General features: G+C 42.9%; 1 protein-coding gene across 1 annotated transcript in view; it reads left to right on the forward strand.

Moving 5' to 3' along the window:
* RPGRIP1 (RPGR interacting protein 1) overlaps positions 1-25,422 on the forward strand; it is an 80,135-nt gene that overhangs the window by 49,289 nt on the left and 5,424 nt on the right. Inside the window, 1 exon segment of the mRNA XM_040419735.1 lies at positions 1,753-1,961. Coding sequence (XP_040275669.1) covers positions 1,753-1,961 — 209 coding nt within the window.

The following is a 25,422-nucleotide window of genomic DNA, read 5'->3' on the forward strand; positions in this document are numbered from 1 at the left end:
ACCTACCAAGACATGGACGTCCACCTAAAGCCCAGGCAAGGAAAGCACTAATTAGAGAAGCAGCCAAGAGGCCCATGGTCACTCCAGAGGAGCTGCAGAGATCCACAGCTCAGCGGAGAATCTTTCCACAGGACAACTATTAGTTGTGTACTCCACAAATCTGGCCTTAATGTAAGAGTAGCAAGAAGAAAGTAATTTTTTAAAGGAAGCCATAAGAAGTCTCGTGTGCAGTTTGCCACTAGTGATGAGCTGCATAGGCAATATTCTTTTTCGCGATATTTTGCGAATTTTTCGCATAATATTCACAATAAACTCTTAAATTCTAGAATTCGCGATCTCCAGTCATTATTTTCGCGATTGCGCAAATCAGCACTAATGATGCGCATATTTTTTGCGCAATACATGCAACTTCACATTTTATCAGGTCTGAGTAGATATTACTGATTGGTGCACTAAGTATTGTTGTGACATCACAGCACTATGTCTGTAGCATGTATGTATGGATAGCAGAGAAACAGTAATTCCTATCACACTACCTAACACCCTACACTGGAACCTATCAGCTACACTATATCACTATCTAACCTACACTGAGTATCTCCCACTATCTGTATTATATATATGAACTAACTAACTATCTAATGTAATTGGATAAGGAATAGGATCCAGAAAAATGCACAGAGCACAGCAATGTCACTTCTCTCTCTCTCTTAGAACTGCAAAAAAACTGCAGAAAATGGCTGCTGGGGAGTTTATTATATAGTAAAGGGGTAAGCAACTTTCCTATTGGTTGCTAGGGATGTTGCTAAGCTCTGACAAAGATATTGCAGCCTTCTGATTGGCCCACAAGCAAGAAGGGAGGTTACTGATGAAAAAGAAATCTAGAATATTCGCGATTACGAATATATAGCACTATATTCTACATCTTCGCTAGTACCAATATTCGCGATAAAAATTTGCGATTAGAATATTCGTGATCAACACTATTTGCCACAATACATTTAGGGAAAACAGCAAACAAGTGGAAGAAAGTGCCTCTGGTCAGATGAGGCCAAAGTTGAACTTTTTGGCCTAAATGCAAAACGCTATGTGTAGAAAAAAGTTTACACTGCACATTACCCTGAACACACCATCCCCACTGTGAAACATGGTGGTGGCAGCATCAAGTTGTGGGGATGCTTTTGTTCAGCAGGGACATGAAAGCTGGTCAGAGTTATTGGGAAGATGGATAGAGTTAAATACAGGGAAATCCTGGAGGAAAACCTGGTAGAGGCTGCAAAAGACTTGAGACTGGGGAGGAGGTTCACGTTCCAGTAGGACAACAACCCTAAACATTCAGCCAGAGCTACAATGGAATGGTTTAGATCAAAGCATATAAATGTGTTAGAATGGCAAAGTCAAAGTCCAGACCTAAATTCCATTGAGAATCTGTGGCAAGACTTAAAAATTGCTGTTCACAGACGCTTTTCATACAATCTGACTGAGCTTGAGATATTTTGCGAAGAAGAATGAGCAAACATTTCAGCCACTAGATGTGCAAAGCTGGTAGAGACATACCCCAAAATACACTAGTGCAAACCACACAAAAAATGGTGCAAATACATGAAAAATTTGGTGTAAATATATCAAACATAGTCATGGGTCTGTGAATCTGCTGTACAATGTACAGTACATACATGCATGGAGTATGACACAAACTCACTTGTATATTATTTTTCAAGCACCAATCTCCTAGGAAGATGTTATCGAAAGATGCTTCAAGGATTAATTTAAACAGTTCTGGACCATCCAAATCACGAAAGGCTGAGGAGGAACTGCAGAGAGATGTGAGCGCTAACAAAAGAGGAAGAAGAGATCCTTACTCAACAGACAATCCAGAAAGAGGCAAGAAGCAGAAAGAGGCAAGACGTTCTCCCTCAACTCCCCATCACCAGAGTGATGAGATGGACATGAATGTGGAGGTGGGTAAATGCTGAATCGAAATTACAATACTATTTTATATAATTAGCAATGACTGATCAGATGCTGGTAACAGATCCCAGGCCATTGATTCACTATTATTTCTCATAAGAATTAAGCGGAATCGGTCACCTCCAGAAAGGCCTTTGAATACATGTATAAAACACCTGCCGCTGACTCCTGATCAGTAATTTGTATGTTTCACCCCTGTTCCACCACTGTGCACCTGCAAACCGTCCAAGGCATAAATTGAGAGGACTTCTCCTGCAGCCCTCTTTATTATGTGTCCCTGCTCATGAGTCCTCTCAATGTATTTCAGAGCTGGTTTATAGGCACACAGCGGGGGAACCAAGTTCATTGACATAGGGAATGCAGAAAATGACAGATTTCCATGAACCCCTTAAAGACCAGGCTTATTTTCATTTTTACATTTTGGATTTTTCCTCCCCACGTTCCAATAGCCATAACTCTTTTATTTCGTTCCCATAGCTATATGAGGGCTTATTTTTTTGTGGGACAAAATGCATTTTTAATGCCACCAATTAATTTACCATGTCTTTTATTCGAAAACGGGAAAAAAATTATTTATGTGGCAAAAAAAACTGAATTCCACAAAAGTTTTTGGGGTTTTAACATCACAGTGTTCACTATGCACTAAAAGTGACCTGATGTTCTTATTCTGTGTCTCAATACCAATGCGGTGATACCAAACTTGGATAGTTTTTTTGTTTTATTACTTTAAAAAATTGAAAAAAATCATAATTTTCTTTACATCACTATATATTCTGACATTATAGCTTTAAATAAGTTTTTCAGAAACAGCACACCGATGTAGCTTATTATTCAACCTTTATTTACCAGTGGTACATTCTCAAATTATTTTATGACATTTATTGCTTTCTGCAACGTTTCGGGCCCATTCGGTGCCCTTTGTCAAGCTGGATGGCCGGTCTGTGTGTATCCACGGCGTATATTCTGACAGCTATAACTTTTTTATATTTCGGTCTACAGAGCTGTATGAGAGCTTGTTTTTTTGCGTAACAATCTGTTGTTTTTATTGGTACCATTGTACGACTTTATGATCACCGCTATTAAATTTTTTGAGGGGACAAAATGACATTTTTTTCCGTTGCGGCGTTCACCACACAGGAATTTTTATATTTTTTCTTTTTAATAGTTCAGACATTTCCAGACGCGGTGATACAATATGTTTATTTATTTTTATTGTTTATAGATTTTTATATGTAAAATTAGGATAGAGGCTGATTTAAACTTTTCTTTTCACTTTATTTTTTTTTCACTTTTTTTTTTATAACTATTAGACCTCCAAGGCCCTAGTACATGGGATCTTTTGATCCCCTCTCCTATTCACCCTATAAGAGATCTATTAGGATGAATAGAATTTTTACACTCTCCATTCTGAGCTACGCCTCGTGCCATCGACACTTCCTGTCAGTGTGGGCGGGTGTCGGCTGTATGGAGCAGGCCCGCCGTTATGGATTGAGGGGCAATGATTTTATTGCTTATTGTAGTCTGGACAGTTATGTCATTTTCTAATATACTTTGTGCATTAATTTGTGAAAGTATTAATGTTGTCTTGGTAAAGGTGCAATGATCATCTGTTTATGCAAATATGTTGCAGAAATTTCTGTGACAAAAAATACATTCCATGCATTGCAACGTGTACAGATTTATGGAAATTCCAGCCAAATGAAGTTCTGGGACAGTTGTAACAAACCTACGATGTGTGAACAAACCCTAAGGGTATGATTATGGGGGCAGTCATAGTGTGAAATCTATACTGTGTGCATGGAGAAGAGCTCTATACATGGTGCAGAGTTTGTGGCAATGTTAATTTTAGTTATTTTAGTGGTTCTTTCCCTTTTAATTATTACTTTAATTATTACCTTTAAATGTAATGAGTTAGTGATAGAAATTGTTAATGTGAGATAGTCAACATTATTGTTCCATGGTTACCAGGAAAAGTGATTGGTATTAGGCTACATTCCTAAGTACTGAGGTCACTGTACATGCCTACAGCAAAATGAAGACCTTCATAGGGGTGCTAGGAAGGGCCATTAACCAATTCCAGACCAGGCCATTTACCCCCTTCCTGACCAGGCCTAATTTAGCAAATATGACATGTGTCACTTTATGTGGTAATAACTTTGGAACGCTTTTACTTATCCAAGCCATTCAGAGATTGTTTTCTCGTGACACATTGTACTTCATGTTAATGGTAAATTTGAGTCAATATGTTTTACCTTTATTTATAAAAAAAATCCAAAAGTTACCGAAAATTTTTAAATATTAGTTGTTTTCTAAATTTTAATCTCTCTGCTTTTAAGACAGATAGTGATGCCTCATATGTCTACTTTATGTTGGCATCATTTTGGTAATGTAATTTTATTTTCTTAGGATGCTAGAAGGTTTAGAATTTTACAAGCTATTTTTGAAATCTTTAAGAACATTTCCAAAGTCAACTTTTTTAAGGACCAGTTCAGTTCTTAAGTCACTTTGTGGGGATTACATAGTGGAAACCCCCCCCATAAATGACCCCATTGTAGAAACTACACCTCTCAAGTTACTCAAAACTGATTTGACAAACTTTGTTAACCCTTTAGGTGTTCCACAAGAATTAAAGGAAAATAGAGATGAAATTTCAAAATTTCACTTTTTTGGCAGATTTTCCATTTTTATCCATTTTTTTCTTTAACACATAGAGGGTCAACAGCAAAACAAAACTTAATATTTATTACCCTGATTCTGCGGTTTACATGAACACCCCACATGTGGTCGTAAACTGATGTTTTAGTGTCTCCACAGTCTGAGAGCAATAGCTTTTTTATTTTTTGACCGATTGTCTTAGTTAGGGTCTCATTTTTTGCAGGATTTGATTGATACTATTTTGGGGGGCATATGCCTTTTTGATTTTGTATTTGAAGAGACCCTGACGTACCCCTACAGTGGAAACCCTAAAAAAGTGACCCCATTTTTTTATGGTGTGTATCGGACAGGGTGTATCATGTAATATATTTATAGAGCCGGCCGTCACGGACACAGCAATACCAAATATGTCTATTTTATTTGTTTTGGGGGAATTAGGGAAAAAATTTTTTTATATGTGAACCTCTTTTTTTTATAAACTTTTATTTTTTTACTTTTGTTATTTTTTATTTTACACTTTGCATCCCCCATAAGGTCATACAAGACCTCTGGGGGACATTTAACTTAACTTTTTTTTTTTTCACTATTGATTTCTCCTGTAATTGGGGCTGATATAGTAGCACCAGTTACAGGGGAAATACACCCCCTCAGAGAAGCTGTACAGCAGTATACTGCACTGTACAGCCTCAGTGCAGGGCTGATCGAGGTCTGAGGAAGACCCGACAGCTCCTGCACTACCCCGGCCACAGTGGTCACATGAGCACCGAGCCGGGACAGGAAGTGGCATAGCACTTCCTTATCTGTATACAGCGCGCTCGTTCCAGAACGTCCATTCAGAGATAAACGACCAGCCCAAGGATGTTTATAGTCAATGGGCGGTCATTAAGCGGTTAAGCTAAAAAAGTTCTATGCATGTAACAGAGGCTTTAGATCCACAGATGGCATTGATCGGTTAAGATGATGTCTTGTGACTATCTCCCTCTTGTATTACCATGGGGTGTCAGCCATGTTCTATGTTGGGAACTGGTCGACAGGAACTCCTCAATAGTTGCAGGCTAAGTGATTGTTATTTACTTTTAATCTATATATAATCAGCTTGTATATATATTATCACTGCTTAGTAAACCAGTTTTATTCACTTGAGGTCTTGTTAAGCCTGGCTTATTCCGGTATCTTAGAATTCACAGTAAAACAAGTGGTCATGCAGATGTACTGCAGCTCAGCTCCTATTCAAGCCTTCTGGCCATACTCAATATAGTTCCTGGCACCACTGCTGCTTATAACAGCTGATCAGTGGGTGATATTGGTGACCTATCCTGATGATAGGTCACCAATATCTGTAGCGTGGAAAACCCCTTTAAGGTAATTAAAATTTTTCATCAAGAGTAACCATAGGGGTTAGCAGCATAGATTGTCCTCAGCCAAAGTAAAATTACAGCTGACTGAAGGCCAAACAAAAACCATGCACATGGATGGAATGTCACCTTTGCCTATATCTCCAAAAGTGGAGGCACATACAGTAAAGACCAAAAGTTTGGACACACCTTCTCTTTCAAAGAGTTTTCTTTATTTTCATGACTATGGAAATTGTAGATTCACACTGAAGGCATCAAAACTATGAATTAACACATGTGGAATTATATACATAACAAACAAGTGTGAAACAACTGAAAATATGTCATATTCTATGTTCTTCAAAGTAGCCACCTTTTGCTTTGATTACTGCTTTGCACACTCTTGGCATTCTCTTGATGAGCTTCAAGAGGTAGTCCCCTGAAATGGTTTTCACTTCACAGGTGTGCCCTGTCAGGTTTAATAAGTGGGATTTCTTGCCTTATAAATGGGGTTGGGACCATCAGTTGCGTTGAGAAGTCAGCTGCATACACAGCTGATAGTCCTACTGAATAGACTGTTAGAATTTGTATTATGGCAAGAAAAAAGCAGCTAAGTAAAGAAAAACGAGTGGCCATCATTACTTTAAGAAATGAAGGTCAGTCAGTCAGCCGAAAAATTGGGAAAACTTTGAAAGTAAGGGCTATTTGACCATGAAGCAGAGTGATGGGGTGCTGCGCCAGATGACCTGGCCTCCACAGTCACCGGACCTGAACCCAATCGAGATGGTTTGGGGTGAGCTGGACCGCAGAGTGAAGGCAAAAGGGCCAACAAGTGCTAAGCATCTCTGGGAACTCCTTCAAGACTGTTGGAAGACCATTTCAGGGGACTACCTCTTGAAGCTCATCAAGAGAATGCCAAGAGTGTGCAAAGCAGTAATCAAAGCAAAAGGTGGCTACTTTGAAGAACCTAGAATATGACATACTTTCTGTTGTTTCACACTTGTTTGTTATGTATATAATTCCACATGTGTTAATTCATAGTTTTGATGCCTTCATAGTCATGAAAATAAAGAAAACTCTTTGAATGAGAAGGTGTGTCCAAACTTTTGGTCTGTACTGTATATACACAGAAAAAATGCACCAAACGGATATGTCACTGACTATACTGGCTAGTCATGAATGCAGATATTAAAAGCTGAGACTTTCGCCAATATATTCCTGTCAGGAAAATATCGGAGCCCATCATTGCACCACGTCACGGTCACTCAGCATGGCAAAGGGTCCTACCACTACGCTACCTATGGTGTGAACACGGTCTGAAGGCGATGTAATCCAGCTCGCAGCCAGGCTTCCACACAAACGCCTAGCAGGACAACTAGTGCAATGTGAACAAAGCCAAGACTGCAAGCCACGCCCATATCAGAGCCTGTGATGGAGGTCACCAGGTGCAAAAGAGTGTTTGAATGCCAGGTAACGGCACATACACTACATATAGAACAAGACAAAAACACAGAAATATAGTGGCAATACTGGAGGAGCGGCTCAACCCCTAACACTGTAGCGTGTTTTACATTGGGGGAGCAGCCCCACCGCATGTGGAGCGCAGCAAACGACTATCCCCAGCAAAAAATGCATACGGTGGAGGATGTCGGCGCGGTCCACATGCACCACAAGAGCATCCTACACAAAACGGAGCATTGTGCGGATGTAAATACAATCATATAAATCACAGAAAAAATGCACCAAACGGATATGTCACTGACTATACTGGCTAGTCATGAATGCAGATATTAAAAGCTGAGACTTTCGCCAATATATTCCTGTCAGGAAAATATCGGAGCCCATCATTGCACCACGTCACGGTCACTCAGCATGGCAAAGGGTCCTACCACTACGCTACCTATGGTGTGAACACGGTCTGAAGGCGATGTAATCCAGCTCGCAGCCAGGCTTCCACACAAACGCCTAGCAGGACAACTAGTGCAATGTGAACAAAGCCAAGACTGCAAGCCACGCCCATATCAGAGCCTGTGATGGAGGTCACCAGGTGCAAAAGAGTGTTTGAATGCCAGGTAACGGCACATACACTACATATAGAACAAGACAAAAACACAGAAATATAGTGGCAATACTGGAGGAGCGGCTCAACCCCTAACACTGTAGCGTGTTTTACATTGGGGGAGCAGCCCCACCGCATGTGGAGCGCAGCAAACGACTATCCCCAGCAAAAAATGCATACGGTGGAGGATGTCGGCGCGGTCCACATGCACCACAAGAGCATCCTACACAAAACGGAGCATTGTGCGGATGTAAATACAATCATATAAATCACAGAAAAAATGCACCAAACGGATATGTCACTGACTATACTGGCTAGTCATGAATGCAGATATTAAAAGCTGAGACTTTCGCCAATATATTCCTGTCAGGAAAATATCGGAGCCCATCATTGCACCACGTCACGGTCACTCAGCATGGCAAAGGGTCCTACCACTACGCTACCTATGGTGTGAACACGGTCTGAAGGCGATGTAATCCAGCTCGCAGCCAGGCTTCCACACAAACGCCTAGCAGGACAACTAGTGCAATGTGAACAAAGCCAAGACTGCAAGCCACGCCCATATCAGAGCCTGTGATGGAGGTCACCAGGTGCAAAAGAGTGTTTGAATGCCAGGTAACGGCACATACACTACATATAGAACAAGACAAAAACACAGAAATATAGTGGCAATACTGGAGGAGCGGCTCAACCCCTAACACTGTAGCGTGTTTTACATTGGGGGAGCAGCCCCACCGCATGTGGAGCGCAGCAAACGACTATCCCCAGCAAAAAATGCATACGGTGGAGGATGTCGGCGCGGTCCACATGCACCACAAGAGCATCCTACACAAAACGGAGCATTGTGCGGATGTAAATACAATCATATAAATCACAGAAAAAATGCACCAAACGGATATGTCACTGACTATACTGGCTAGTCATGAATGCAGATATTAAAAGCTGAGACTTTCGCCAATATATTCCTGTCAGGAAAATATCGGAGCCCATCATTGCACCACGTCACGGTCACTCAGCATGGCAAAGGGTCCTACCACTACGCTACCTATGGTGTGAACACGGTCTGAAGGCGATGTAATCCAGCTCGCAGCCAGGCTTCCACACAAACGCCTAGCAGGACAACTAGTGCAATGTGAACAAAGCCAAGACGTTTGCTGCGCTCCACATGCGGTGGGGCTGCTCCCCCAATGTAAAACACGCTACAGTGTTAGGGGTTGAGCCGCTCCTCCAGTATTGCCACTATATTTCTGTGTTTTTGTCTTGTTCTATATGTAGTGTATGTGCCGTTACCTGGCATTCAAACACTCTTTTGCACCTGGTGACCTCCATCACAGGCTCTGATATGGGCGTGGCTTGCAGTCTTGGCTTTGTTCACATTGCACTAGTTGTCCTGCTAGGCGTTTGTGTGGAAGCCTGGCTGCGAGCTGGATTACATCGCCTTCAGACCGTGTTCACACCATAGGTAGCGTAGTGGTAGGACCCTTTGCCATGCTGAGTGACCGTGACGTGGTGCAATGATGGGCTCCGATATTTTCCTGACAGGAATATATTGGCGAAAGTCTCAGCTTTTAATATCTGCATTCATGACTAGCCAGTATAGTCAGTGACATATCCGTTTGGTGCATTTTTTCTGTGATTTATATGATTGTATTTACATCCGCACAATGCTCCGTTTTGTGTAGGATGCTCTTGTGGTGCATGTGGACCGCGCCGACATCCTCCACCGTATGCATTTTTTGCTGGGGATAGTCGTTTGCTGCGCTCCACATGCGGTGGGGCTGCTCCCCCAATGTAAAACACGCTACAGTGTTAGGGGTTGAGCCGCTCCTCCAGTATTGCCACTATATTTCTGTGTTTTTGTCTTGTACTGTATATACAACAAATATATGCAGATATAATTGAAAGGCCTTATCATGTATTCATGCAAAACATATAAACAGGAGATGAATAGGTAATAAGACATGGGCGGGGACTCCCATCTGATTGAGTCTTACGAGGGACATGTCCAATATTCCTATATTACCATAACATAAACAGATCGGTACCAGTGACTAACTGCCCATATAGTGTTCCTATCTTGAGAAGGAGACGCCGTTCAGAACCTGCTCCATACTACCTTTACCCTTCATAATAGCTCTCACTAATACCAGTGCATTTCATCTGGCCAGTTGATGACCTGGACTTATCAGGGTATTAAATTAGGTACAATAAATCTAATGTAATATGCACTGTAAAAAGCAAAGTATGTAGTACAGTAAATTAAAGCTGTGCTACACCTATGTGCAGCAGTACTAGATATTGTGCCTGATGTTAAGGGTGACTGTAGTCCACATTCTCCACTCCACGATCAGGCTACCCACCACTGTGAGGGCAGTATTAGCATGAGTGACACCCCCTACTTAGAGTTGTTGTCTACAGTTATGCATGGTGGTTCTTACCACCAAAAATAATGCAAAAAAAAGTTTCAACATTGCGATCATGAGATTAGATCGACAGTATTTTGCTGCTAAATAGAGTTAATGTTTTGTTTTTTAGTCTGCTATATTTGTGTTAAGATATATTTTCTGAAACTGTAATGCTCCTTTAATAACATCATTGTGGTTGTAAGTAAAATTTCATTAAAGGGAGTCTGTCAACTATAAACACTTATTTCAAAGTAAGCATACCTGTCATGGTCTTACCTGCTTGCTGCTCTCCTTCGTTTGACATGTGCTGGCGGCCATCTTGGTTTCTGGGTGTCTTGTAGCCTTCCACCCTGCGGCTCCTCCTTCCCCTGGGAGGAGCTGGATGCCTAGCTCATATATATAGGAGGTCTGTGGCTTCAGTTCCTTGCTTGGTCCTCTTGTGTTCACATGCTTCTAAGACTGCTGCTGCTTCTGGTTCCTGATCCTGGCTTCGTCTGACTACCCTGCTGGTTCCTGATCCTGGCTTCGTCTGACTACCCTGCTGGTTCCTGATCCTGGCTTCGTCTGACTACCCTGCTGGTTCCTGATCCTGGCTTCGTCTGACTACCCTGCTGGTTCCTGATCCTGGCTTCGTCTGACTACCCTTCTGGTTCCTGACCTCTGGCTTCGCAAAGACTCTGCTCGGTTTCACCATCCGTTTGGACTTTTGCTTTACAGCTTTATTTTCAATAAAGCCTTCTTATTTTCACTTATCTCTTGTTGTACGTCTGGTTCATGGTTCCGTGACATTAGGACCAAGCCATGAATTCTGACGGTACAGGCCCATCCTCGCTACCCACGCTGGTTGCCAGACTTGATCAGCAGGATCACCTGTTGGGTCGGTTCGCTGTGGCGTTGCAAACCCTGCTTGAACGCACGGCTCATTTCGCTCCCGTTGCCGATGGGTCGGTTGTCGCTCCTGGGCTCGCTCCTACTGCCGCTCCGGTTGTTGCGACAGAGTCTACCCCGACACCTGTTGTTGCGCCTGCGGTGTTTCGGGGTATGACCGGTTCTGCCCCTCTTCCACAGCGCTTTGGGGGAGAGCCAACTCAGTGCCGAGGTTTCCTTAACCAGGTGGGCATTTATTTCGAGTTGCTGCCACATGCCTTTCCTACTGAGAGATCAAAGGTGGGCTTCTTGATCTCGCTGCTCTCGGACAAGGCCTTGGCCTGGGCCAGCCCTTTATGGGAGAACAACAATCCGGTGGTTGCCGAGTTTTCCGGTTTTGTTGCTTCTCTTCGGAAGGTATTCGATGTGCCGGCTCGTGCTGCCTCTGCTGCGAAGCTCCTTATGTCCATCAGACAGGGTTCACGATCCGTAGCTGAATACGCCATTGAGTTTCGTACCCTGGCAGCAGAGGTGGGCTGGAATAATGAGGCTCTGGTTGCTGCTTTCTCTCATGGTCTCTCGGATGCCTTGAAGGATGAGGTTGCAGCTAAGGACCTACCAGTTGAGCTCGAGTCTCTTATTTCTTTCCTGATTTTGATTGACACCAGACTCAGGGAGAGACCTTCCTTTAAGGAGAACCTGCGGAGGTCTTCTAACAGATTGGTGCCTACGTTTGCTGTCCCACCCGTGCCTCCCTCTCCTCCCACGCCTCCTGGGGATGACTTGTCTGGGGGTGAACCCATGCAGCTGGGGTTTGCTCGCCTGTCCGAGGGGGAGAGGGCACTCCGGAGACGCGAGGGCCGATGCATGTACTGTGGTCTCGGTGGGCATTTTCGGTTGGCATGTCCGAACCGTCCGGGAAACGCTCGTACCCTGAGATCCTATCGGGGGCAGATCTTGGGTGGAGTCTCCTCATCCCCGGTTTCCCGTGTTGACAAACCACTGATCACTGTTGTCCTCTCCTGGGTCGGGGGCTCGGTGACGACCCAGGCGTTGGTGGACTCTGGTGCTGGTGGTTTGTTCATTGATAGTGTGTTCGCTGCCGCCAATTCCATTCCTCTGCAGGCTCGAGGTTCCCCACTGGCTCTTGAGGCGATAGACGGCAGACCCCTTCTGCCGCCACACGTGACTCATGAGACCCTTCCAGTGGGGATAGCCATTGGTGCCGTTCACAGAGAGTCGGTCTGCCTCCAGGTTATTTCGTCTCCACACTACTCGGTGGTCTTGGGGTACCCCTGGCTCCAGAAGCATAATCCGACTTTCGATTGGAGATCGGTCGAGATCCTCTCGTGGTCACCGCAGTGTGGGGCTAGTTGCATCCATGGGTCTGTCAAGTTGCTGTGTACTTCCTCGGACTCTCTGTTGCCTCCTGAATACGAGGAGTACCGGGATGTATTCGATAAGGTGCGCGCGGTTGCCCTACCTCCGCACCGCCCATACGATTGTGCCATAGAGTTACAATCTGGTGCCGTTCCTCCTCGTGGCAAAGTCTATCCACTGTCGGTAGCGGAGAATGAGGCCATGGAGGAGTACGTGAGGGAGGCGCTTTCACGCGGACACATTCGCAAATCTTCGTCCCCGGCAGGGGCTGGATTTTTCTTTGTGAAAAAGAAGGGCGGTGAGTTGAGGCCTTGCATCGATTACAGGGGTCTCAATCGCATCACGATCAAGAACGCTTACCCGATACCCTTGATTTCCGAGCTGTTCGATCGCCTTAAAGGGGCCACGGTCTTTACCAAACTCGACCTGAGGGCGGCATATAACCTGGTAAGGATCAAGGCGGGCGATGAGTGGAAGACCGCGTTTAACACCAGGACCGGTCATTACGAATCCTTGGTTATGCCCTTTGGGTTGTGCAATGCGCCCGCAGTCTTTCAGGAATTCATCAACGATGTTTTCCGTGACCTGTTGCAGCAGTGTGTGGTAGTCTATTTGGATGACATCTTGGTATATTCTGAATCCATGGAGGCCCACATTCTGGATGTCAGACGAGTGTTGCAACGGTTACGAGAGAACAAGCTGTTCGGTAAGCTTGAGAAATGCGAATTTCACCGATCCCAGGTAACCTTCTTAGGTTACATCATTTCCGCTGAGGGGTTCTCCATGGATCCTGAGAAGGTTTCGGCTGTCTTACAGTGGCCCCAGCCCAGTGGTCTTCGTTCCCTGCAGCGCTTTTTGGGCTTCGCCAATTATTATCGGAAGTTCATCAGGGACTTTTCCATGCTGGCCAAGCCTCTCACGGATCTGACCAGGAAGGGCAGTAATTCCCAGGTCTGGCCGCTCGAGGCCATCCGAGCTTTTGAGGCCCTAAAGTCCGCCTTTGTGTCGGCTCCGATTCTGTCGCATCCCAACCCTGGGTTGCCCTTTGTCCTCGAGGTGGACGCGTCTGAGACGGGAGTAGGCGCCCTTCTGTCTCAGCGTAGAACACCAGAGGGTCCTCTGCTTCCTTGTGGGTTTTACTCCCGGAAACTGTCTTCCGCGGAGTGCAACTATCAGATTGGTGACAGGGAGTTATTGGCCATCGTGCAGGCCCTTAAAGAATGGAGGCACTTGCTCGAGGGTTCGGTGGTTCCGGTTCTCATCCTGACGGACCACAAGAATCTGACCTACCTTTCTGAGGCCAAGAGATTGACACCACGTCAGGCCAGATGGGCTCTGTTCTTGTCTCGTTTTAATTACGTGGTCTCCTACCTACCCGGTTCCAAGAACATCAGGGCGGATGCCTTATCACGGCAGTACTCCGAGCTGTCCAGGGAGGAGTCGATTCCGACTTCGGTCATACCTCCGAATCAGATCCTGGCCGCCATTCGCACCAGCCTGACCTCTCCCCTGGGTGAGCAGATTTTGGCGGCTCAATCTGGTGCTCCCTCTGGGAGACCCAATGGCAGATGTTTTGTGCCTGAGGAGTTGCGCACTCGGTTGTTGCGAACCTACCATAACTCCAAGACCGCGGGGCATCCTGGAAAGAATCAGCTGTCCTGGGCTGTTTCACGTCTGTTCTGGTGGCCTTCCCTACGTTCCGACATCGCCGCATATGTAGCGGCATGCTCCGTTTGTGCCCAGAGTAAGTCCCCTCGGCACCTTCCGTTGGGCCTTCTGCAACCCATAGCCACCGGGGAGCGCCCATGGTCACACCTGGGGATGGATTTCATTGTGGACCTCCCTGCATCCCGAGGCCATACGGTCATTCTCATGATTGTGGATCGGTTTTCCAAAATGTGCCACTGTGTTCCTCTCAAGAAGTTACCCTCTGCACAAGAGTTGGCCACGATTTTTGCCAGGGAGGTCTTCCGGTTGCACGGTTTGCCCAAGGAGATTGTGTCGGATCGGGGGAGTCAGTTTGTGTCCAGGTTCTGGCGCGCCTTTTGCTCCCAGTTGGGGATTCATCTCTCCTTCTCCTCGGCCTACCACCCTCAGTCCAATGGGGCCGCAGAACGATCCAATCAGGCCTTGGAGCAATTCCTTCGTTGCTATGTCTCCGATCACCAAGACAATTGGGTTGACCTCCTGCCTTGGGCTGAGTTTGCCAGGAACACGGCGGTGAACTCTTCCTCTGGGACGTCTCCCTTCATGGCCAATTATGGGTTCCAACCTGCCGTGTTACCGGAGGTATTCTCTCCCCAGGATATTCCGGCTGTGGAGGATCACCTTTCCGTCCTACGTGCTTCTTGGGTACAGATCCAGAAGTCCCTTGAGGTCTCTGCGCAGCGCCAGAGACTCCAGGCTGATCGCAGACGAGCGCCTGCTCCTTCCTACCAGGTCGGAGACCGTGTATGGTTGTCCACCCGCAACCTCAACCTTCGAGTGCCCACTCCCAAGCTGGCGCCTCGCTTTGTTGGTCCCTTCCGAGTGCTTCGCAGGGTAAACCCGGTAGCCTATGCCCTTGCGCTTCCTCCTGGCATGCGGATCTCCAACGTGTTTCATGTCTCCCTGTTGAAGCCACTGGTGTGTAATCGTTTCACTTCCTCGGTTCCTCGGCCTCGTCCGGTCCAAGTGGGCAATCGTGAGGAATATGAGGTGAGCAATATCCTGGACTCACGCCTGGTCCGCGGTCGGTTGCAGTTTTTGGTCCATTGGCGTGGTTATGGTCCAGAGGAGCGTTCCTGGGTTCCCTCCGCAGATGTCCATGCTCCTGCCTTGCTCCGAGCCTTCCACGCACGCTTCCCTCAGAAACCGTTTTGTGCTCCGCGGAGGAGGGGCCCTTGAGGGGGAGGTACTGTCATGGTCTTACCTGCTTGCTGCTCTCCTTCGTTTGACATGTGCTGGCGGCCATCTTGGTTTCTGGGTGTCTTGTAGCCTTCCACCCTGCGGCTCCTCCTTCCCCTGGGAGGAGCTGGATGCCTAGCTCATATATATAGGAGGTCTGTGGCTTCAGTTCCTTGCTTGGTCCTCTTGTGTTCACATGCTTCTAAGACTGCTGCTGCTTCTGGTTCCTGATCCTGGCTTCGTCTGACTACCCTGCTGGTTCCTGATCCTGGCTTCGTCTGACTACCCTGCTGGTTCCTGATCCTGGCTTCGTCTGACTACCCTGCTGGTTCCTGATCCTGGCTTCGTCTGACTACCCTGCTGGTTCCTGATCCTGGCTTCGTCTGACTACCCTTCTGGTTCCTGACCTCTGGCTTCGCAAAGACTCTGCTCGGTTTCACCATCCGTTTGGACTTTTGCTTTACAGCTTTATTTTCAATAAAGCCTTCTTATTTTCACTTATCTCTTGTTGTACGTCTGGTTCATGGTTCCGTGACAATACCACCATGTAGGGTACTTGCCTATTTGCTGCCTCCCCCTGACCTAGGACTACGTTGACAGACTTTGGCTCATTACTGCCTGCCTTGACCTTGGCCTTTGTACCCTGACTATGCTTCGACCTGATCAGCCTCTAGTGTCCCAGAACCCTCTGGGTGTACTGTACCACTTGGAGGTGAGTCCAGTGGGTCCACACCCAGGTCCCGATTCCCTCGTGTCCCAACCCCACTCAGAGGTAGCACCTGGTACATCCCTTTAGGAAAGTCTAACCTCATCATCAGAGAAAGAAAGAGGGGTGTATTTAGACATCGGCCTCTGAGCGAGTTGGTCTTGTGGGACAGCGGGTTTGCACCCGCTGAACATAACATAAGCATTTCTATGGATTAGAGAACTGGCTTTACACAAGATAGGTATGTTTATGTTTTGGTCTTTTTCCCTTCAACAGTGGAATGTTTACCTTGAAAATTATTTTGGAGGTGACAGACTCCCTTTAAAGCGTCACTGTTCTTTCACACAATTTAATTTAACTTAATAGAGAATGGTGTAACTAGCACATTTCTAAATTACTTCATTTAAAAATACGCCTTCATCCACCTGAAAAAAACTGTAAAGTCATGGCCACTAGGGGTCTTACTTCCACCTAATTCGCAGTCCACTGCCTGTTCTCAGGCAAGATCCGTCCCTGGTAAAAGAGACCAGATGGCAGAAAGGAAGTGGGTTGTGTCAGAGCTAGCTGAGATTGTGAGCCTGATAAAACATAGAAACATAGAATGTGTCGGCAGATAAGAACCATTTGGCCCATCTAGTCTGCCCAATATACTGAGTACTATGGATAGCCCCTGGCCCTATCTTATATGAAGGATGGCCTTATGCCTATCCCATGCATGCTTAAACTCCTTCACTGTATTTGTAGCTACCACTTCTGCAGAAAGGCTATTCTATGCATCCACTACTATCTCAGTAAAGTAATACTTCCTTATATTACTTTTAAACCTTTGCCCCTCTAATTTAAAACTATGTCCTCTTGTAGCAGTTTTTCTTCTTTTAAATATTCTCTCCTCTTTTACCTTGTTGATTCCCTTTATGTATTTAAAAGTTTCTATCATATCCCCTCTGTCTCGTCTTTCTTCCAAGCTATACATGTTAAGGTCCTTTAATCTTTCCTGGTAAGTTTTATCCTGCAATCCATGTACAAGTTTAGTAGCTCTTCTCTGAACTCTCTCCAAAGTATCAAAACAACTGTTTCTACACTGCTTCTGAACATCACAGGAGCCTCTTATATGTCTGTAAGTGTGATTCTCCTCCTTATCTGTCCTGTGAGCTCCAGAGCTGAAAGCAAACATAGTCGGAAGTAAGGGAAAGGATGTCACAGGACTCACAGCAGTACGGTGCTGGTAGGTGTTAAAGAAGGGATACGCCCCCTGCTTTTGAGTGAAATGCATTTAGCTGTGCAGCAGAAACAAGGTATAATATGGCAAAAAAAAAACACTAGGGAAGCCCAAAATGTCCTGCTCCTTCACAGTTATGATTGCACAAAGAAGCACAGCCATTATGCGAACTTTTTTTGAAAACTCTGGGACACTTTAAGCCACCCGAGTTTTGTGGAATCACGAATGGGTGGACACATGCTGAAAATGACCCTTCAATGTTCAACTACAAACCGGATTCCAAAAAAGTTGGGACACTAAACAAATTGTGAATAAAAACTGAATGCAATGATGTGGAGATGTGCAAATGTCAATATTTTATTTGTCAGAGAACATAGATGACAGATCAAACGTTTAATCCGAGTAAATGTATCATTTTAAAGGAAAAATACGTTGATTCCAATTTTCACGGTCTCAACAAATCCCCAAAAAGTTGGGACAAGTAGCAATAAGAGGCTGGAAAAAGTAAATTTGAGCATAACGAAGAGCTGGAAGACCAATTAAAACTAATTAGGTCAACTGGCAACATGATTGGGTATAAAAAGAGCTTCTCAGAGTGTCAGTGTCTCTCAGAAGCCAAGATGGGTAGAGGATCACCAATTCCCACAATGTTGCGCAGAAAGATAGTGGAGCAATATCAGAAAGGCGTTACCCAGCGAAAAATTACAAAGACTTTGCATCTATCATCATCAACTGTGCATAACATCATCCGAAGATTCAGAGAATCTGGAACAATCTCTGTGCGTAAGGGTCAAGGCCGTAAAACCATACTGGATGCCCGTGATCTCCGGGCCCTTAAACGACACTGCACCACAAACAGGAATGCTACTGTAAAGGAAATCACAGAATGGGCTCAGGAATACTTCCAGAAACCATTGTCAGTGAACACAATCCACACTGCCATCCGCCGTTGCCAGCTGAAACTCTACAGTGCAAAGAAGAAGCCATTTCTAAGCAAGATCCACAAGCTCAGGCGTTTTCACTGGGCCAGAGATCATTTAAAATGGAGTGTGGCAAAATGGAAGACTGTTCTGTGGTCAGACGAGTCATGATTCGAAGTTCTTTTTGGAAATCTGGGACGCCATGTCATCCGGACCAAAGAGGACAAGGACAACCCAAGTTGTTATCAATGCTCAGTTCAGAAGCCTGCATCTCTGATGGTATGGGGTTGCATGAGTGCGTGTGGCATGGGCAGCTTGCATGTCTGGAAAGGCACCATCAATGCAGAAAAATATATTCAGGTTCTAGAACAATATATGCTCCCATCCAGACGTCATCTCTTTCAGGGAAGACCCTGCATTTTTCAACAAGATAATGCCAGACCACATTCTGCATCAATCACAACATCATGGCTGCGTAGGAGAAGGATCCGGGTACTGAAATGGCCAGTCTGCAGTCCAGATCTTTCACCTATATAGAACATTTGGCGCATCATAAAGAGGAAGGTGCAACAAAGAAGGCCCAACACGATTGAACAGTTAGAGGCATGTATTAGACAAGAATGGGAGAGCATTCCTATTTCTAAACTTGAGAAACTGGTCTCCTCGGTCCCCAGACGTCTGTTGAGTGTTGTAAGAAGAAGGGGAGATGCCACACAGTGGTGAAAATGGCCATGTCCCAACTTTTTGGGGATTTGTTGACACCATGAAATTCTGATTCAACATATTTTTCCCTTAAAATGGTACATTTTCTCAGTTTAAACTTTTGTTCCGTGATTTATGTTCTATTCTGAATAAAATATTAGAGGTTGGCACCTCCACATCATTGCATTCAGTTTTTATTCACGATTTGTATAGTGTCCCAACTTTTTTGGAATCCGGTTTGTATTAAAGATTCATGAAGCGGTTATAGATCTTGTCCTGGGAGATCAGGAAGTTCTTTACATTCTTTAGAAAATACCTTTTTTAATCCCAGGATTTGATATGATATTGGTAAAAGGTATGGTGGCTCACTCCGTTTATAGATATGGATAGGTGCTGCCAAGCCTTATGACTCACCCAGTCATATAGAAAATAGGAGTATGAAAAATGTAGAAAGGCTGAGCACTCTCCACCTGGACCACACAGAGATACGGACAAGGTAGGTAATGGTGACAATATTTATTACACCTGATGCAGATACAACAATTAAAATGTGAAGCTAAAACAGTAACATCTAACAAATAATAAAAAACAGTAGGTAGCAGTCTAATTAAGAACAATTCTGAATAAAAGCAGCATCATAAGTATCTAAACATACAGTAAAATTACATAGGATATGTAAAATGCAATGATAGAGGGTGTTATGAGAGACTCCAAATGGCATATGGAACCCTTAAAGATGAATATGATCAATTGAAATTCGATGTTCTGAAAAATCGGTATTCTGAAAAATCAATAAATGTTTGTCGATAAAGTGCTCGGTGTTTATTCGAATCGCTGTCCAGACAAAGTTCGATAAATTCTATTCGATTAATTAAGCATATTCGACATATATCCTCTAAATGGCATACAATGATTACACTTTTGATTGCCGCCTGACTAGAGCACACAGTGGCGTCCCACGTGGCTGATGGTGTCAGATCCGGCAGTACCTGATTACGTGGTTCAGCTGGAGCGGTTCAGGCGATTTTGCAGTCCCCGATATAGATATTCTCCAGTGGTCTTCCCAGCTTTTTCAGGTATAACGAATATGTAGGTAAAATTTCGCGTTTATCATGACCCAGTTGATTTTAGGTCAGTATGTTCACTGTATGCCAGAGAGTCGAAAATTCGACAGGGTGAAGATCCAATTCCAGGATATGGGAGTCAAGACGTGTTCATCAGCTGATGTGCGGGTCTTAGAGTAAGCATACGCGTTTCGGGGTCTTTTCCTAGCCCCTTCCTCAGTGGTGGTCCGCAAAGGGGGTCTACCCCTTTTTATACCCAACATCCTTTGGAATTGGACAAGGCAGAAAGTCCGAAATGGATATAGTCGGGTGTAAGATCAGGTATGGAGTAATCGGAATGGCAACACATATAAAAGAAGAAGCACATGTAAAGTGTAACTTTGTATAGCAATTTTCAGTGATAGTCTTATTTTAGTGTTTGCCATTTTATTGTCCCTGGCTGCTATATACATAAATTTTATAAATTAGTATTCTATAAACCATAAAATATATAGTCTAAAACATTTAAGATACATGTCATAAGAAAATATTTTATAAAACCTAATATAAAAAAAGGTGTTGAATATTATCTAATTGTAACTTCATTACAATAATTGACCGTAGTCTTCTTTTAATGTTGACCATTGAGTTCTATCAATTATCCTGTGCAAATTTTCTGATGCAGTTTTGATGTGGTTTAAAAAACCGCAGATGCAGTTTTTTCAGAAAAAGTATATTTTATGGTCCCTCACTGCTATATGTATCAATTATATGGGTAAACATTATATAACTCTTAAAATGTATAAAACATAATATAAAGAACATTCCGAGCACATATCATGAGAAAGTATTTTTTAAAACCTGATATACAATAAAATGAGTGTTAAATATTCTTATCCAGTACAAACTTCATGAACCTTTTACCTATATTTTCCACTCAATCACCCAATTTGGTGAGCTCCTCCGCCCTTAGCTATGGACATCTGGAACCACATGGAAACTAAACGTCAGAAAGTTGAGATGTTTAAATTTGATCCCAGAGAAGAAACTCTTAATATTGATCAAACCACTACTGAGGTATTTAGGGAACTTGAAACTCTCCTACATAAACAACTTAAACAGAGATGGGAGATTAGATCACTTTTGCAATATATAGAGAATGGACATATTCCTAAAGGTCTTTTATTATCTAAAATTCCAGCACAAGACCTTGTAAATATTGATTTCAACAAGGAATGGGAGAAACTTCTATTTGATCAGTCGGTATTATTAATCCAAGAAGAACCCAAATCTTGGAGGAAACCACAGTTAAAATCTCTAAAGTAAAGGAAGTTATAGATAAATTCCCAAAAAATGAGGAATTCAATACTTGGCAGGAAAGACTCTGTAAGAGTATTGATAGATTAAAACATGACATCATAGAAAAAAACTTTAAAAAGTTCAACAATTATGAAAGAAAAAAACCAAATGTCTCACAAACTCAATTTGTAGAAAGCACGCAACCACAAGATACACATAGTAATACAAACGACTTTAAAAAATCAACTAACATTAACCTAAACCACTCTGCACAGGATATAACACAAATGAAATCTAATATCCCAACTTCCAACAGATATGAAGTATTAATGAACGATCATTTTTTAGACCGAACACTGCCACACCACAGAACACGAACGAGACAACATCACAACAACACCAGGCACTCACTGAACAGATCACGTTACTCACCCCCACCCATTTCACATCCATACAATCTGAGGAACAGACAAGAAAATACAGATTGGGGTTACAGAGTCCCTCGAGATCTATCGCCTCAGAGATACAACCAATACCAGGAACACGATTGGCCACAAGAGATAGCACAAAAAAATCACAAAAAACACATGTACCAAAGAGGAAGAGAAAAACACGGAGGAGTCAACAAAAGAAACCACAATCACAACAGGAAATGAATTCACACCAAGATGCTTTAATCAAATTAAGGGATGTCAATCTAACTGAACGCCAAATCAAACTTCTAAATAAAGGACTAAAATTTGCCCCCACCATCAAAGCAAATAAATTCGATATATACATAGGAATTGAAAAATATATCCGTAAACTCTGTCTCAAAAAATATTTTCTTAAGAACCCAATTACTCTGCATCTGGAGGAGGACTCAAAGTATAGGCACACTGAATTGAGACCAAAATCAGTAAAATTTCCCAGACAAGAAATTAGTCCTGAAATAAATACATTCGGCAAAAGCGTTGAACAAGACATAAGATCATTAAATATTAAGTCTACAAAAAACAACCTCTCTAATCTGGAAATTCAAGCGATAAAAAGCTTACAATCCAAGGAAAACATCACAATACGCCCCGCCGATAAAGGCGGGGCCATTGTAGTTATGAGCACTCAAGACTACAACGTAGAATGCAATAGACAATTAGCTGAAAGAAATACTTACACTAAATTGAGTGCAGATCCGACAGAAAATTTTAAACAAATTTTAAAAGATTATTGTATTAAAGGCACACAAAATAAGATTTTATCAGAGTCTGAAGCAAAATTTATTTTAAATACACAATGCAAACTCCCTGTTTTTTACTGTTTACCCAAAGTCCACAAAAATCCAGTTAAACCGCCAGGCCATCCCATTATTTCGGGAATTTGCTCTCTTAGGGATAACCTCTCGCAATATATAGATAATTTACTTCAACCAGTTGTCAAAAACACCAAATCTTATATTAAAGATACTACTCAAATAGTAGATTGTAGAGAGGTTAAACTATGACCCAGAATGGATTTTGGGCACTTTAGATGTCCAAACATTATATACATCTATTGACCACACACAGGGAATAACAGCGATGATTAGCCAACTTAAAAATAGTAAATTATTTTATGATGAAAAAATTAATTTTATAGCAGAGGGTGTAGAACTGATTTTAAAACACAATTATTTCTATTTTGATGCGGATTACTATCTCCAGACCACTGGGACAGCCATGGGCACCAGGTTCGCCCCCAGTTATGCTAACCTCTTTATGGCAGACTGGGAAGGACTTACCATCAATCACTTGCTGGGGTCGGACCTGGTGCTGTGGTACCGCTATATAGACGACGTGATCTTTATTTGGAAGGGCAATGAAACAGCTTCCTTTTTAGACGGGATTAATTTAAATCAATTAAACCTTCGCTTTTCCTCTAAAATTAGCAAAACACATCTAGAATTCGTTGATATAAACATTAAAGCCGAACAAGATAAATTAATATGCTCGACATACCAAAAACCGACAGCCAGAAATAGTTTTATTCTCCATTCTAGTTGTCATCTGCCCAGGTGGCTGCTTAATATTCCGGGCAGCCAATTTAGACGTTTAAAGAGGAACTGCACTAACAATGACACTTTTGAACAAGAAGCTGAGGCACTAAAACTACAATTCAAAGAAAGGAACTATCCTATGAAATTGAGGACTCTTTGAGTAAGATAAAACAACTAGATAGACAGACTTTCTTCAACAAAACTCCTAAAGAGATAGGAAATCCTATAAACTGTGAAAATATGCCAGAATCGGAACAAACAAACATCATTCTTCCCTTCAATACACATTATCAAAAAATTTAAACAATCATCAATAAGCACTGGCACTTTATCCAAAAAGATAAGACTATAGGAACACTATTACCAAGGAAACCAATTATAGTTTACACTAAAGCTCCCAGCTTAGGTTTAAAAATTGCTCCGACTGTCGAATCCGAAAAATCCATTTCAGACCCGTCTATGCATAAATTGCTCCATCTGAAAGGTTTCTTTAGATGCAACACTTGCCCTTACTGTAAAAAGACACATTTCCCCAAAAAAACAATGATAGTTTCATTCACTTCTAATGGTTTTATACATGAAATACAAGATTTTTTAACATGTAACAGTAAAAATGTTATTTTAAACATTTTAAATTGCATCACAATCAGGACCCAAATTGTCTCTCCTTTGCTGACATTGAAAGGGTCAGGCCACATTGGAGAGGTGGGGATTTTATTAAACAAATGTCTTGTGTCGAATGTAGATTTATTTTTAACTTCGACTCAATAATACCTATGGGCTTGAATGCCGAATCTGAAATTTTCAGTTTTCTTTGAGTCCGTTATTCAGGGTGGGAGCCCTCCATCCGACGCTGGTCCAGAGGTGGTTTGCTTTACCCACTCTGGTCCCCTTTGGATGGGGGGCTTCCATCCATCTCCCTCCTCTTCAATGAAGTTTGTACTGGATAAGAATATTTAACACTCATTTTATTGTATATCAGGTTTTAAAAAATACTTACTCATGATATGTGCTCTGAATGTTCTTTATATTATGTTTTATACATTTTAAGAGTTATATAATGTTTACCCATATAATTGATACATATAGCAGTGAGGGACCATAAAATATACTTTTTCTGAAAAAAACGCATCTGCGGTTTTTTAAACCGCATCAAAACCGCATCAGAAAATTTGCACAGGATAATTAATAGAATTCAATGGTCAACATTAAAAGAAGACTACGGTCAATTATTGTAATGAAGTTGCAATTAGATAATATTCAACACCTCTTTTTATATTAGGTTTTATAAAATATTTTCTTATGACATGTATCCTGAATGTTTTAGACTATATATTTTATGGTTTATAGAATACAAATTTATAAAATTTATGTATATAGCAGCCAGGGACAATAAAATGCACTTTCTCTGAAAAAAACGCATCTGCGTTTTGGGAAAAACGCATCTGCGATTGATGAACCGCACCATAATTGCATCTGAAAATCTACACAGAATAATGATAGAACCCAATGGCAAACACTAGAATAAGACTATCACTGAAAATTGCTATACAAAGTTACACTTTACATGTGCTTCTTCTTTTATATGTGTTGCCATTCCGATTACTCCATACCTGATCTTACACCCGACTAGATCCATTTCGGACTTTCTGCCTTGTCCAATTCCAAAGGATGTTGGGTATAAAAAGGGGTAGACCCCCTTTGCGGGCCACCACTGAGGAAAGGGCTAGGAAAAGACCCCGAAACGCATCTGGTTACTCTAAGACCCGCACATCAGCTGATGAACACGTCTTGACCCCCATATCCTGGAATTGGATCTTCACCCTGTCGAATTTTCGACTCTCTGGCATACAGCGAACATTCTGACCTAAAATGAACTGGGTCCTGATAAATGCGAAATTTTACCTACATATTTGTTATACCTGAAAAAGCTGGGAAGACCACTAGAACATATCTATATCGGGG

Source organism: Bufo bufo, chromosome 2, assembly GCF_905171765.1.
Source record: "Bufo bufo chromosome 2, aBufBuf1.1, whole genome shotgun sequence".
Classification (NCBI taxonomy): domain Eukaryota; kingdom Metazoa; phylum Chordata; class Amphibia; order Anura; family Bufonidae; genus Bufo; species Bufo bufo.